Source organism: Chrysemys picta, chromosome 15, assembly GCF_011386835.1.
Source record: "Chrysemys picta bellii isolate R12L10 chromosome 15, ASM1138683v2, whole genome shotgun sequence".
Classification (NCBI taxonomy): Eukaryota; Metazoa; Chordata; order Testudines; family Emydidae; genus Chrysemys; species Chrysemys picta.
In genome coordinates, this window is record NC_088805.1 from 26,652,541 (window position 1) to 26,666,786 (window position 14,246).

Genomic DNA, 14,246 nt, shown 5'->3' on the forward strand with positions numbered 1-14,246 from the left:
ATGGCACAATGCAGCCTATGTATTCCTTTGCAGGTTACCGTGCTGCATTGAAACAGCCTGTTTCCTGATGGCATGCAGCCCTGACACCCCAGGAACTTAACCCAATGCCACTGATGCATTAGACAGCCCGATGCTGGTCATTTGGTGGGAAGCAATTACTGAGCGCACTGAAAAATACGTCTTAAAATGAAGAGTTGGGGCATTTGAATTTGTATTAAAGCTCCACCGCCCAGAGTTGGGAGAGGAGAGGATTTTCCTCTCTCCCCACCCTTTGCTCACTTTGGAACTACATTAGAACTTGGCTTATTCTCACTGCATTCATCTACACACTCTGCAATTCACACAAGCAAAGGCAATTTCACACAACTTCTCAGCAAAGCTCTACTAGCAGAGGTGGTGCTACAGTGTGAGATCTCCTGTTTCTAAGTCTTCGTTACTCAAACAAATCTTTACCACACAAAGTGCATTTAGGCCAGCATAGTCAAACGGACCTAAATCCGTATCCAGAGACCTAAATAAGTGGCCTGGTTTTCCAAGGAGCTTGTCACCTCCTACTCCCATTATAGTTACTTATGCATCTAACTTTAGGCTCCCCAGTTTGAAAACATTGGCCTTAGCACACAGTTAAAGTTATCTTATTTAGAACTAAATTGCACCCGTCAAGTTAAATGAAAGTATGACCTTTTGTTGCTGCATTATCCTTTTTTAAAACTGTGCAAAATGTTAGTGATTTATACTGAGCGAATTGTAATGCAGTGAGTCTCCCAGTCACTTGTGTGAGTAAACGAGGTTCTCTATTGAACAGCCTAAGGTTTAATTTGCAAATCACTTTCAATATAGATTTGGGATTTCGGAATACTTGACAGAAGGGGTAAATTGAGAAGCCTACGTTTTCTAGACACATTTTTGTCTCTTGTGTTTCCTGTCCCGTATTTTCCCTGGAAACAGCTCTCTGTTATAGAATTGAGGGCTCATCGTTTGAAAAGGGGGGACTCTGTCACTAAAAAAGGGAGAGATTCTGGAGGTTTAAGAAAATATGAAAGCAGATATAATTAAGGCCGCATGAGGGAGCACTGCTGTCAGAGCCAATAGACTCCCTTTATCTGCACGTAGAGTGTTGAGCTCAATAGTGGTGTAACATTAAAAGCTTAGACATTTATATGAATGAGAATAGTCTGTGGTGACACCAGCTAGGACGATATCAAAAGGGCTGTCGATCTTCCTGCTTCAGACCCAGTATTGCCAACCTCAAGCATTCAAAAATCATGAGTCAGCCCCAAAAAATCATGAGATTTTTCTTTTCATAATTTGTTTTAAAATTTGCATCCAGATTTGTAAGCCTTTCGTGTGGCCTCACATCACGTTTCCCAGCTTTCTAGCCCTCCTGGTTGTGGAGAACACTTGCTTTTTTATGTTACATGAAAGCCGAAATTCTCCTGCAATCTCTGATTCCAGCAGCTGGGGCTCTGAGGAAAAAAAACAGATATTGTAAGAGTTGGCAACACCAAATGCCAAGAGGCTGCCATTTTGGATCACTCTTGCCACGTAGCTTTTGAGCTACACAAGTGCTGCAGCACTGTCACCACTAGGTGGAGCTCTTGTATTGGCATGGTTGAAAGTTGGTCCTTGCTCCCTATTACTGCCGGCTGCAGTTGGGATGGGAGAAAAAGTGCCCCCCAACCCCTTGTGTGTGCCTTGCGGGTTAAGTCATTTCCTCCAAGGCATCTGGCATTGGTGTAGGTGTCAGGATACCAGACACACTGGATCATTAGTCTGATCAGTAGTCTGTTTTGCTGCAGCAATTCTTTAAATGTTTACAGCCTGGCAAAACCTCCTGAAAATAGGATTCCACCCATGCTTTCTCTGCACATCTTTGATTGTGGGCCTGATCCTGTGAGGCATGGAGGTCCACAATGCAGGTAGCTCAATAGGGAGCTGTACAAATGCCACTGACGATAAGCGTGTGGAGACTTGAATAGGATCCACCTCTCTGGCCTGGTGTTCACTAGGAAAAAATGGTTGAATTTAGGCTGGGTGTAGCTAAAACGTGCTAGCTAGGCCCGAGCCGAACTCGACCTTTTTCCCCCTAGTGTAGGTGCAAGGTAAGATCTTGAAATTGAACTATTTAGCTAGGCTGCAGCTCAAGCAACTGAAATTGAGCTCCGGATGTTAGGCTATATCTGCACTGGGGAAAAGATCAGGCTTAGCTAGCACATGTTAGCTGAGCCCAACCTAAACTCAGCGCTTTTGCGAGTCAGGATAAAGTCTCTGAGTCTGAGGGGTTGTACAGCTGAGCTCTGCTGTGTGTCTGCTGATTTAATGGAGAGCTGTTCCCATCACACACATTCCAGGCCCTGCTGCTGTATCACTCTGTGTTATAGGAGGGCTGTGGGCCCCATAAGGCATTGTAAAAGCACATGGTAAGAGGCCCCTGCCCCAGAGCACTTACAATCTAATAGATAAGCCAGACAAAGGCTAGGAGGGGAATCAGGTGCAGAAAGGGGAAGTGACATGCTCAGGGTCGCACAGCAGATTAGTGTCAGAGCTGGAAATAGAGCCCATGACACGTGTCTCCCACTCCAGCGTCCCTGTCCACTGGACCACACCAGATCTCCATTCAGTTCCGAACTGTAATCAGCTCCCATGCTTGACTTGTGCCCCTTTCTGGAATGTGGCTTCAGTGTGTTTCCTTTCTATAAATCTTTTATTGAAGGAAGTGCCAGTAGGAGCATGAGACTGCTGCAAAGCGTGGCACGGTGAGACAAGCTGCAGTACAGATGCTGTGCAGCAACCTTGATAGCTGGCAGCTCAAGGCAAAATGGAAAGAGGAAGGAAGTGAGGGGAGCGTACATCAGAGGAGAGGGTGACACTGGCCGAGGCCTTTCAGGCTTAACTCATACAGTGTATGAAACACAAAGTGTCAGGGTCAGACTCTAACTGGGCCCTAGACACTGACAGTCCATATGGCTTTAAGTTGATCAGCTTGTAGCCTTTTTTTCCTGCAGAGCACTGAAATGATTTTACCAACATTTAAGTCCATGTTCTACTACTTTCAGCCATTCTCTTTCCCATCAGAACGGCATAGTTCACGTCAGTTGTATGCCAGAGCCTGTGTTAACTGCAGGTATCTAAGAAAGTACAAATGTTTGGAGTTCCAGTTAGCAAGTCAGTAGCACTAGGCATATGGGCTTCTCGGATCAATATTTAGATGACTCATTTGTGCGCTTGCTAATACAACACCAGACTGACCACATCCAAGTATATTTAATTTCCGGTTAGATCATTTCCCACACAGTTGAAATAAATAATTTACAGTAGGGCTGTCGATTAATAGCAGTTAACTCACATCATTGACTCAAAAAAATTAATCGCTATTAAAAAGTTAATCGTGATTAATCACATTTTTAATCACACTGTTAAACAATAAAATACTAACTGAAATTTATTACATATTTTTGGATGTTTTTTCTACATTTTCAAATATATTGATTTCAATTACAACACAGAATACAGAGTGTACACTGCTCACTTTATATTATTATTTTTTATTACAAATATTTGCATTGTAAAAATGATAAAAGAAACAGTATTTTTCAATTCACCTCATACAAGTACTGTAGTGCAATCTCTTTTTCGTGAAAGCGCAACTTACAATTGTAGATTTTTTTTGTTACACAACTGCACTCAAAAACAAAACAATGCAAAACTTTAGAGCCTACAAGTCCACTCAGTTCTACTTCTCGTTCAGCCAATTGCTAAGACAAACAAGTTTGTTTACATTTACAGGAGGTAATGCTGCCAGCTTCTTATTTACGATGTCACCAGAAAGTGAGAACAGGCATTCTCATGGGACTTTTGTAGCCGGCGTTGCAAGGTATTTACGTGCCAGTTATGCTAAACATTCGTATGCCCCTTCATGTTTTGGCCACCATTCCAGAGGACATGCTTCCATGCTGATGACGCTCGTTAAAAAAATGTGTTAATTAAATTTGTGACTCAACTCCTTGGGGGAGAATTGTATGTCTCTGGCTCTATTTTACCTGCATTCTGGCACATATTTCATGTTATAGTAGTCTTGGATGATGACTCAGCACATGTTGTTCATTTTAAGAACACTTTCGCTGCAGATTTCACAAAACGCAAAGAAGGTACCAGTGTGAGATTTCTAAAGATAGCTACAGCTAGGGTGACCAGATGAGATGAAGAAAATATCGGGACACCGGGGGGCGGGGGGGAAACAAAAAACAAAAAAGCCGAGTGCTGCCAGCGGAGCAAAATATCAAGACAAATTGCGTCCCGACCAGAGATCGGTCAGGACGCGGGACAAACAGCTAAAAATCACGACGGTCCCGATTTTATCGGGATGTCTGGTCACCCTAGCTACAGCACTCAAACCAAGGTTTAAGAATCTGAAGTGCTTTCCAAAATCTGAAAGGGACGAGGTGTGGAGCTTGCTTTCAGAAGTCTTAAAAGAGCAACACTCTCATGCAGAAACTACAGAACCCGAACCACCAAAAAAGAAAATCAGCCTTCTGCTGGTGGCATCTGACTCAGATGATGAAAATGAGCATGCGTCGTCCCACATTGCTTTGGACTGTTATTGAGCAGAACCTGTCATCAGCATGGACACATGTCCCCTAGAATGGTGGTTGAAGCATAAAGGGACATATGAATCTTTAGCACATGAAGCGGGCAGCATTATCTCCTGCAAATGAAAACAAACTTGTTTGTCTGAGCAATTGACTGAACAGGAAATAGGACTGGGTGGACTTGTAGGCTCTAAAGTTTTACATTGTTTTATTTTTGAATGAAGGGGTTTTTTGTACATAATTCTACATTTGTAAGTTCAACTTTAATGATAAAGAGATTGCACTACAGTACCTGTATTAGGCGAATTGAAAAATGCTATTTCTTTTGTTTTTTACAGTGCAAATATTTGTAATACAAATAAATAAAAAGTGAGCACTGTACACTTTGTATTCTGTTATGTGAAAATGTAGAAAACATCCCAAAATATTTAAATAAATGGTATTCTAATGTTTAACAGTGTGATTAATTGCAATTAATTTTTTTAATCACTTGACAGCCCTAATTTACAGCTGACTTTTGTTGCTGGGGGAGGCATTTTCCTCCTTGTTTTGGTGTTTTGTGCCTGCTTGCACAAAATCGATTGATAGTTGTGAATAAAGTTCAGATGCAGATATTCTGATTCTCCAGTGATGGGCAGCAGTGTAGAACTTCAGATAAAAGTGCAAACTCACCTGCTTGCTTTCCATGTCAGCTTTGCATTCCATTAGGTATGTTGCACTAACAGGACATAGTTTCTTTAAATTGAGGATCTCCGTGTGCATCACAGACATTAATTAATTCTGCCTTGCAATGCCTCTGTAGGGTGGGTAGGTATTGTTATAAGCAAATACAAGTAGGAAAATGAGACACACAAGTTAAGTGTGGCTTTGAGCGAGTCACAGCAAGTCAGTGGAACAGCTGGGAAAAGAACCCAGGAGTCACCTTCACTCCCAATCTGCTGCGCTAGCCACTAGGTAACACTGCCTCCCCCATGCTTTAAAATGTTTTTAATGTATAGTTTTTCCCAAAGAAAAGCAGGATTGCCCAATAGATCCACATAAACCTCACAGTTTCTCAGTTACATGCATTATAGAACTAATTTCCCACTAATAATACATACGTACACACATGCACTCCATATGAGTGTGATTTTTACTTCTCATTCCCCTTGTGTTTACTTCCTGAAGGATAAGGCCAAACTTTTTAATCTTGTGGGCCTAAAGTTGTGCTCCTAAATCCAGATTTTAGGTATCTAAATAAAAGTGGCCTGATTTTCAAAAAGGCTGAACACCACCAAATCCAATTTAAATTAAAGGGAAATTTGAGTGCTCAACACCCAGGCTACGTTTACTGAGAAGCCTAAATATGGAGTTAGGAGTCTAACTGGAGGCCTTCAGTTTCACAAATGGTGGCTGTATTTTTTTAGTAACTAAGGGTACGTCTACCCGTAGCCGGAGATGTGATTGCAGTGTGAGTAGGCGGCCCCACACTCGCTTTAATCCCGCTACCGCAGCTAAAAATATCAGAGACAGTGGCACAAATCCTGGTGCAGGCCAGCAACGCTAGTATGTCCCCAAGGTTTTGGGTGGGCTTGTACAGCCCACATTAAAGCCCGGGCCGCTGCGTCTTCGTTGCTGTTAGCCGGGCTATGTAGGTTGAAACTAGCCTGGGTATGTCTGCCTAAGCTGCAATCACACCTTGGATTGCAATGTAAACACACCTTAACTACAAGTCCAACATGAGGCCCACCCTGGCATGACAATATCTCCCTTGGAAACCTTCCCCTTTACTTTAAAAGATGCTATAAAGCTAGTATCTCCTAAATTCAGTTTTTTACCTTCCGCCCTTTCCCCCCATTGTTCTGGCTAAACGTGAATATATAAAGCTGTATATATTCACATGGGTCTGCATGACACATCTTTCTATTCTTGCTGCTCAAGCAAACCTTTCCTGATTTGCTTGGGTTTAAACTGATTCTTTTGCTTTTCTCAATCGGACAATGAGATGCTAGATGCCAACTCTCCTTTTGCCTTTTCTTTCTTTTCAAAATAGAGCTGAGATTAAATGCGTTTTCCTTCCAATTGGTTTGAAAGGTTTTGCATCTGAAAGCCAATCCTTGCCTTGTTTGCCTCCTTTTCTCCTCTTGATTTTGTCTTGCCTGGTCTCTGTCTGTTGGTCTAATATTTTGATTTCCCTGTTTCGACTTCATAGCAGATGTTGTTCAGTCTCATGGTGCAGTCTTCATGGAAAATGCGTCCCTTTCCACCCCCATTACAACCCCTCAGTTCAGGGGATTCCGGAGGGCCAGTGAGATCAGCATTGCCAGCCAGGTCTCAGGAATGGCAGACAGTTACACTGCTTCCAACATAGCTAACAGTAAGTGTTTCGCACCCTCCAAGATTTCTTCTCACTGTAGCACTAAAGTAGCAGCACCACACACCAGGCTGACCTCAATGTATAGGATAGACCTGTAGAACTGTCTTTATTTTGTGTGTGTGTTTAACATATAGCCTGGTTTGGAGTTAACCACTGTATTGCTCCATGATCCTTCAAACTCCACACTGTGCAGTGTTATCAGATACAAAGGGTTGGGGAGAATAGGACACTGAGGGTATTTCCTGCTGTTGACAATGTTTCCTGGTGAGGGTCAGTCATAACACCTGCCGGTCCTCCCGATTGCTTGCTTAATTAAGTCTAATAATAGCAGCACAGAACATCAGACTGCATGGCCAAGGGTCTTCTTTGAAAAGCATTTTGCTCCTTGTTAAAGGAAAACAGCTCCCTTGACTATTGCAAAGGATGGAGCTTTCCGATCCATTGTAAAGCTGATCCCTGCCTGAATATCAAAAAGAATATACATACTTACATCTGAGTGGTGGTGTTACTATTTATTATTATCTATACCAATGTAATAACTTCTTGTAGTTGTGTTAGACTCACCTGTCCTTTAGAATTGGGGTGTGAATGGAATAGTTTGGCCGACTTTTTTTCCCCCAATGGGAAAACTGATCTAATTTGCACCTTTGAAACTGATGTCTGTAGAAATGGAGGTCCCTTATTCCAGATATTCATGGGTGAACCATCCGGCTGTTTGTCCTCTTAATTTCTTGTTACAATAGTTGCATGTTTTGTTTAAATGTATTCTCCTAAAATACAGTGCGCCCTCATTAGCAGGCATTCCACAGGTAGGATTGGAATAGGTAGGATTTGAGTCCTACAAGGTTTACATGAATTCCTGCAATGAGGAGTCAAACATTGCTGAAGACTTAGGCAGGCTAACTTTGTCACTGGAGGTGGGGCTGAACCAGAATGTCTGGGGCTGTTTAAATCCCGTATCTGAATTTGATGGCAAGAGTCAGTCTCTGCTTTTAGCTGGGCGCCTTGCAGTGAGGGAGGATAGCGAATGTAATTGCTTGTCTGAGGCTGTTTTCAGTGATTAATAAGAAGTTGGAACTATTCCACCTAAGCCCAATTTTATCATTGTCAATGACACATTGTTAATGCACCCTTAGGAAGAACAGATGCCTACAATTATAATACAGTGGACTGCCACTATATTATGCATGTTGGAGTGATTATGGGCATAAATTGTTCATGTATAAAAGATAATTGATAACCTTGAACAACCATTGGCCCCTGTGCAACATTAAGGAATCAAATGGTATGTCTAGTCTTCAGTTGATAATTGTGATCTATGCAACTGGTATATGATCAGCACTTTTCAATAAATAACGTAAGATCTGACAGGTGGCACATCACGTATTATTTAAAGGTAATGTGCAAAGGGAAAAAATGGGGGGGGTGTCCCTTTTTTGGGCTACTTTCTGTTTTAAAAAAAAAAGGCTGGGGGGAGGGAACTGAAGTTTTTCTTGTTTGGTTTACACGTTAGAAATTCAGCTCATATTTTGCCCGGAGGACTAGAAAATTAGCAAAATGATGACATTACAAGAACCAAAGCTGAGCAACTGAGTGTGGAAGTGGTTTTTCGCCAGATTGAGTTAAAAAATTTTTTTGTCAAGGCCCATTTAACTTCAGTGACTAAGAAATCTTTTGGAGAAAGGCAGCCTTTGCTAAAAATTCACCCTCTTCCTCCTCTCTATTAAGGTGTGAGTATTAACAATAGACATTCTCTGCGACCCCAACAAATCAGTGTTGGGCTGGTCTAGCTTTTCTGGCTGATGTTCCTGATACTGCTAAGGCAAAAACCCAAAAAGAATTTTTAAAAAACAAAAAAAACTTTGAGAACCTGGAAGGAAGCCAAAAACCCCAAAGGCACAATCCCAGTTTTAAAAAATACTTGTTCATGTCACCTTTAGTGGACCACTAGGCTTTGAACTATGACATTTATAATTAAACACTAAGGTTTTTAGTTCCTCCTGAGGTAAATATCATAATGTGAAGTAAAATGTGTAGGCTGGGACATTCAACAGAACCCAAGGTTTGTATGTTCCTGACTCCCATTGAAATCTGCCCAATTCTCTGCTGCATCTTTGACTATTCCAGCTTTAACCACAAACAAAGGGGGCACCTGCTCTTCTGGATATGTGCACATACCTCCTCTGAGCACTCGGCCAAGTGCAGTGCTGGTCTGTGTGCAGGATTGGGAGATAGGAGTCCCCAAATCCTCCTCCTGTCTCTGATACTGACTCCCTCTGTAGCTTTGGGCAAATCATGGAATCACTCTGCCTCAGTTTCCCCATCTGTAAAACAGGAATAATAATATTACCCTCCTTATGGGCATGTGACAATGAATCAGTTAAAGCATCTAAAATACTTTGACCTTGAAAAGCAGTATATATAAGTTCCTAGTATTATTAGGATTAGGATTTCTCATGCAGCCCGTGTTTATGCCATGTAACATTTTTGTGCATATGTTACAGTGGGGTTGAGTAGCTTCTTATTTTCTTTGCTAGATGTCAGTGTGTGGCGAGAATAAACTACCTGCACTTTAACAAATGGGGTTTTCCTTTCTTAAGGAGAGGATTTTTTGTTTATCGTATCAGAGCAAATACACAAAACACACAGTGGGACTGCACAATAAAATGTGTTATGCCTTGCTACGTGTTAATCTGTCTGGGTAGAAGGTTCCTTACCAGGGGGTTTGTTTTGTGCACGTTTCACACCCTGGGGTAATTGCTGAGCTCAGCCAGTCAGGAAGGTAAATCCTGGAGGAGGAGTTGTTAAGGGTTGATTATTAAAGATGTATCTCATGGTAGCGCCCCAAGGTCCCTATCAGGATCAGGGCCCCAGTGCGCTGGGGCCTACACAAGCATAGAACGAGGCGATTGCTGCCCTCAGGTGTTGACAAGCTGAATAAAGCCTTCGTGTAAATATCCAACATTTCCCTTCCCTGAGGAAGTGAAGCTTTGCAGACAATGTGGGTCAAATTCATTAAGCCACAAGCTCTGATGGAGTTACACCAGGGGATGGATTTGGCCAGCTCTCTTCAGACTGCCATGTGCCTTCATTATACGAAGGTGGGAACAATTTGTGCCCTTGCTCATGCCTACATAACCCCACTGACCTCAGTGGGATTGGTGGAGTTTAATGGAGAAAGCAGAATCTAGCTCGTCAGGTGAAAGCTGGTGCTTTTGTATTGGACTGAAAGACGCCCTCTTAAAACGAACTTCCCTCCTTCATTTCAGGGGCACTTCTGCATGTGTTGCTGAATAGAGAAGTTGACCTCCCCACCCCCGTTTGTTTGATTATTAAGACTTCTGTTTGCCACATGATTTTTGTCTTCCTGCACAGATGGCCTCGAGAGCCAGAAATGTAGCACTGAAGGTTTTGACTTTGTCTCATTGTCCTCAGCAAGCACTTGAGTTAGGCCTTCCAAATACATTTCCATTTCTATATCCTTTCCAGGGCCAGCTTCAGATACTGGGAACAAGCCACTGTGATTCCATTGCATGAAGTCCAGTGAGAATCCGCAACATGGGCCTCCACAGCCCTGCTTCCCGGGGAGTTCCCTCTGCATGGCACTGTAGAGTGGTGGGGGATAGCTAACTGTGGATGCACAGGCTTAACCCCTCCTCCCCATGGAAAAGCAACATCCTATCAACAGTGGCAGCAGCTTTGCAGCCATTGAGTTAGGGAAAGAAGATTCCCAGCTGTATACCTCCTTAGATTTCCACCATAAAGACAGGCTACTCAAGGTGGCAGGTAGTCAACCTTCATCTCTTTATAAGGAAACAGATGTAAATGCTTAATTTCAACTCCAAAATAATAGTTCCCACACATAGGATCGCAATCTCGTTCCTTTAATCCATGTGTCTTTTCCATCATAATGTTAATTGCTGGAGGACAAAACTGATGTGTTCTGCATGTGTGTGCTGTGATAATAAGTGTGGGTTTTTGTTTGTGTGTGTGTGTGTGTGTGTTTTTTTTTAATTTTGTTTCTTTAGAAAACAAAAATCGTCTTAACCATGCCAGAGGAGGATTTAGCTTTCTGTCCCAACTTGCCCTCCCTCACAAATCCCCCACCCAAGCCTCGCCCAAGAGACGTAGGCAACGTAAACATGAAATACCCCAGAACCATTTAGGAAGAAGGCTTGAGGGGCCATCAAGTTGGGATCCGGACTCTATTCTACAAATACCAGATCTGGACATCAAGAAAGGTATTCTGGAGAGGGGACTTATCTATCCAGCTAATCTCCTACATCATCTAACTGGGGCAGTTCTCTTCTCCAGAGGAAATCTGTTTGCTTTCTCCTTTCACCAAGGGTCCTCGCAAACTTAGCCCTATTTAACAAATACTTGTTTTCATATTGCATGAAAGAGTAACAGCAGCACTGCTAACAGTTGGCGATGGCACAAACTCTTGTAGACAAGACGTGGGAGCAACCACACTGGCCCATAGCCCCTGTTGCAATCTCTTCCTAGCACGAAGGCATTCCTCCTGGCTGATCTGTACAAAGAATCTGAAGTTAACCGAGAATAGGACTTTCATGAGAAATGGAAAGTTGGATCTTTACCAGTAACTGGTGATTCCATAGCCAGAAACACAAGCAGAAGATCATGTCTTTTCATAGGTCAAAATCTCTGTACAAATGGCCATTGTGTGTCAAATCCTGGGCCGAGCAGGGAAAGCAGAGTAACGGAACTGGCCCACCTATACTCAGGAAAGGCAGCACCTGTATTCTGGCTGCCAGCAGAATACCCTGCCCATTATTCTTGCTAGAATCAGGGATAGTTGGCCTGGGGAAGCCTGGTTCATAGCCACCATTGCTGGACCAGGGGGCGTATGCACATACCAACGCCATACCTCAGATCACCCTGCTGTGGCTCCTGCCAGGACAGCCTGCAGAGGAGTCATCGGCTCATTTGTGGAGAGAGTGGGCAACTCTTCCCTTGGGCCCAGATTTTCAAATGAGGTGTCTGCTTGGTGGCAGCTATCACATCCCCTCCCATGTCAAGCTGTCTCGTTTTTGTGTCTGGTGCCTTATTGGAGAACGTTCTCAAGAGAACCAGCAAAGCTATTCTAGGGAATCCCAAGCTCCTTGTCCAAGCCCCAGCTTGCTACTTGCATGCAGAAGTAACTCCTCCTAACACCACTGCTCTGGGGTTTCTACATCTCCTTCTGTGGGTGCTTTTTCATCACAAAGCCATGTGGGAGTTCAAGGCTGCCTGCGTCTAGAAAGTCAGCCCCTTGCTTTTGGCACTGAAATCTATGCGCTGAAATGTTCTCAGTCTGACCCATTTGAAAAGGTGATCACGTGGTTATTTACAATGGCGCTCAATGTGGGGTTAAACCGTGGCAGTGCCCCAATCGGGTAAGTGTGACAGCCACTGGCCAGGTGTCACTTGTGGGCTGCCGGTGGGTCTCAAACTGTGGTCTTGCAGAAGGAGATATTCTGAAGAGCAACAGTGGGGAGTGGGATCTGGGCAGTGGGGTGGGGCCTGGGAGGGAATGTGGATCCATTTTACAGGGAAGACGTTGGGAACCTTCTGGTCTAGCTGAAGGATCTGACTGGCTGTTCCTTGTGTTTGGTGGTGATCTGTGTGCAAACTGCCCCCATTGAGCACTTCCGCGTCACCACCTCACTCCCATTGATATCCCTGCAGTGTGGCTCTGTTACTAGAAGAGAGAATGACTTGGTATTAAAATACGGTCATTGACTTTTCTGCTGGGTTTTAAATTACCCTGTAGCTACCGGCTTCCCCTGTAGCCCCTGTCCCAGTAGACCTGGAGATTCGTCCGTATCTTCACCGTTTAATGCCCCCATCCTCAAAGCTCGCCAGAGCCTCTGTTCTGAGAGCTGCAGGGTTTAGCGAGTCCTCGCTGGTTCTCTTGGTGGGCCGGAGGGTTGGTTGTGAAGACACTCGCTCCTGCAGAGGCTGAGCAAGTTGCTTCAGTAGCCCTCCAGAGGCTGGCTGCCTGCAGAATGGTGGTGGTGGTGGTGATGATGAATGCTTCACTATGGGCCTTACTCATAATCCAGTCTCTTTCCCCCTCCCAGTGTTTCGCTCATGTCTTTCCATAGCAGCTAACCTGTGACTCCATTGCCTTTATATTGTTCACTTCTGCTTCTGATATTAATAATAAAATATGGGATTTTAACTCTCTGGGTTTGAGAGGGTTTATGCCTCAGTGAAAATTAAAGAGAAACATCCTGTTTGTTTAGTTTTTTGCCTTTAACAGCATCTGCTAGCCTCTGCTTAAAGCAGGCCCATGGAGCTGAAAATGACTCAGGTATATGTGTGCAGTGTTGTTGTGGCTGTGGCTGTCCCAGGATATTAGACACACAAGGTGGGTGAGGCAATAGTTTTTATTGGACCAACTTCTGTTGAGGAGGGAGACAAGCTTTTGAGCTTACACAGAACTCTTCAGGTCTGGGAAAGGTTGCAGTACGTAGACGCATCCATGGCTCTCCCCCGTCCCACCTCCAGGGCAGAGACTCTTTTTATTCCATTTTTGCTGTACGGATTGAGAGGTTTGTTTGATCCTCATCACCACGGTATCAGCACATTGTCACAAACTCACTGTGAGTGGGAGTGACCCTGCACCGAGGACACCCACTGGCTGTCCCCAGGAGCGTTGATGACATGTACATGCCCCGTCTAATCTGAAAGTTATTTTGATTATCGCTGTTCTAGTATGCACAAGAGACTCTAGGGTATGTATTAATGGCCTCTAATACCCTGGCTGGGCATGGAGTCACCAGCCTCACATTCCCCAGGGGTGTGGATTAATGGCTAGTTACTGCCTCCTCCAGGGATATCCTGTTTGATTGAATAAAGAAGATGTCATGCTCTGTGCCTCGTACTATCCTTGGGTGGCTCGTTAATACTTTTGAGCCCTGTTCAAAGACTGCTCCATCTTAACAATAAAATCAATGGGGAAAGAATTGCCCAGCGCAAGGACCCATGGCCTAAGGTTAACATTTAAAACAGCTCACTCCTCTCTTTTTAACAAGCCTTTTCTTTCATTAGTTGCTGCCAGATGGTGGGGAACAAAAAGAATAGACTATGCCCTTTACTGTCCCGATGCACTGACTGCCTTTCCGACGGTAGCCTTACCACACCTCTTCCATGCAAGCTACTGGGAATCGACAGATGTAGTCTCCTTTCTGCTGAGACAGGTACCATCAATATTTCATGCTTCTCTCTCTTCTCCCTTATGCCTAACTTTGGTTGGAAAATATTTTGGAGTCTATTTTCGCCTTGCTGCACCCTCC

The 14,246-nt window shown here is 43.8% G+C and overlaps 1 protein-coding gene across 14 annotated transcripts in view; it reads left to right on the forward strand.

Moving 5' to 3' along the window:
- Window positions 1-14,246, forward strand: part of PITPNM2 (phosphatidylinositol transfer protein membrane associated 2) — a 200,216-nt gene that overhangs the window by 168,588 nt on the left and 17,382 nt on the right. For 7 of the 14 annotated variants that reach the window (XM_065568711.1, XM_008163521.4, XM_065568715.1 and 4 more), the window contains 3 exons: window positions 6,781-6,945; window positions 10,974-11,186; window positions 14,002-14,150. In XM_065568711.1, coding sequence (XP_065424783.1) covers window positions 6,781-6,945; window positions 10,974-11,186; window positions 14,002-14,150 — 527 coding nt within the window. Of the gene's footprint in view, window positions 1-33; window positions 211-6,780; window positions 6,946-10,973; window positions 11,453-14,001; window positions 14,151-14,246 lie in introns of those variants that run through there. The other 7 variants (XM_065568714.1, XM_065568716.1, XM_008163527.4 and 4 more) reach the window with 5 other exon arrangements.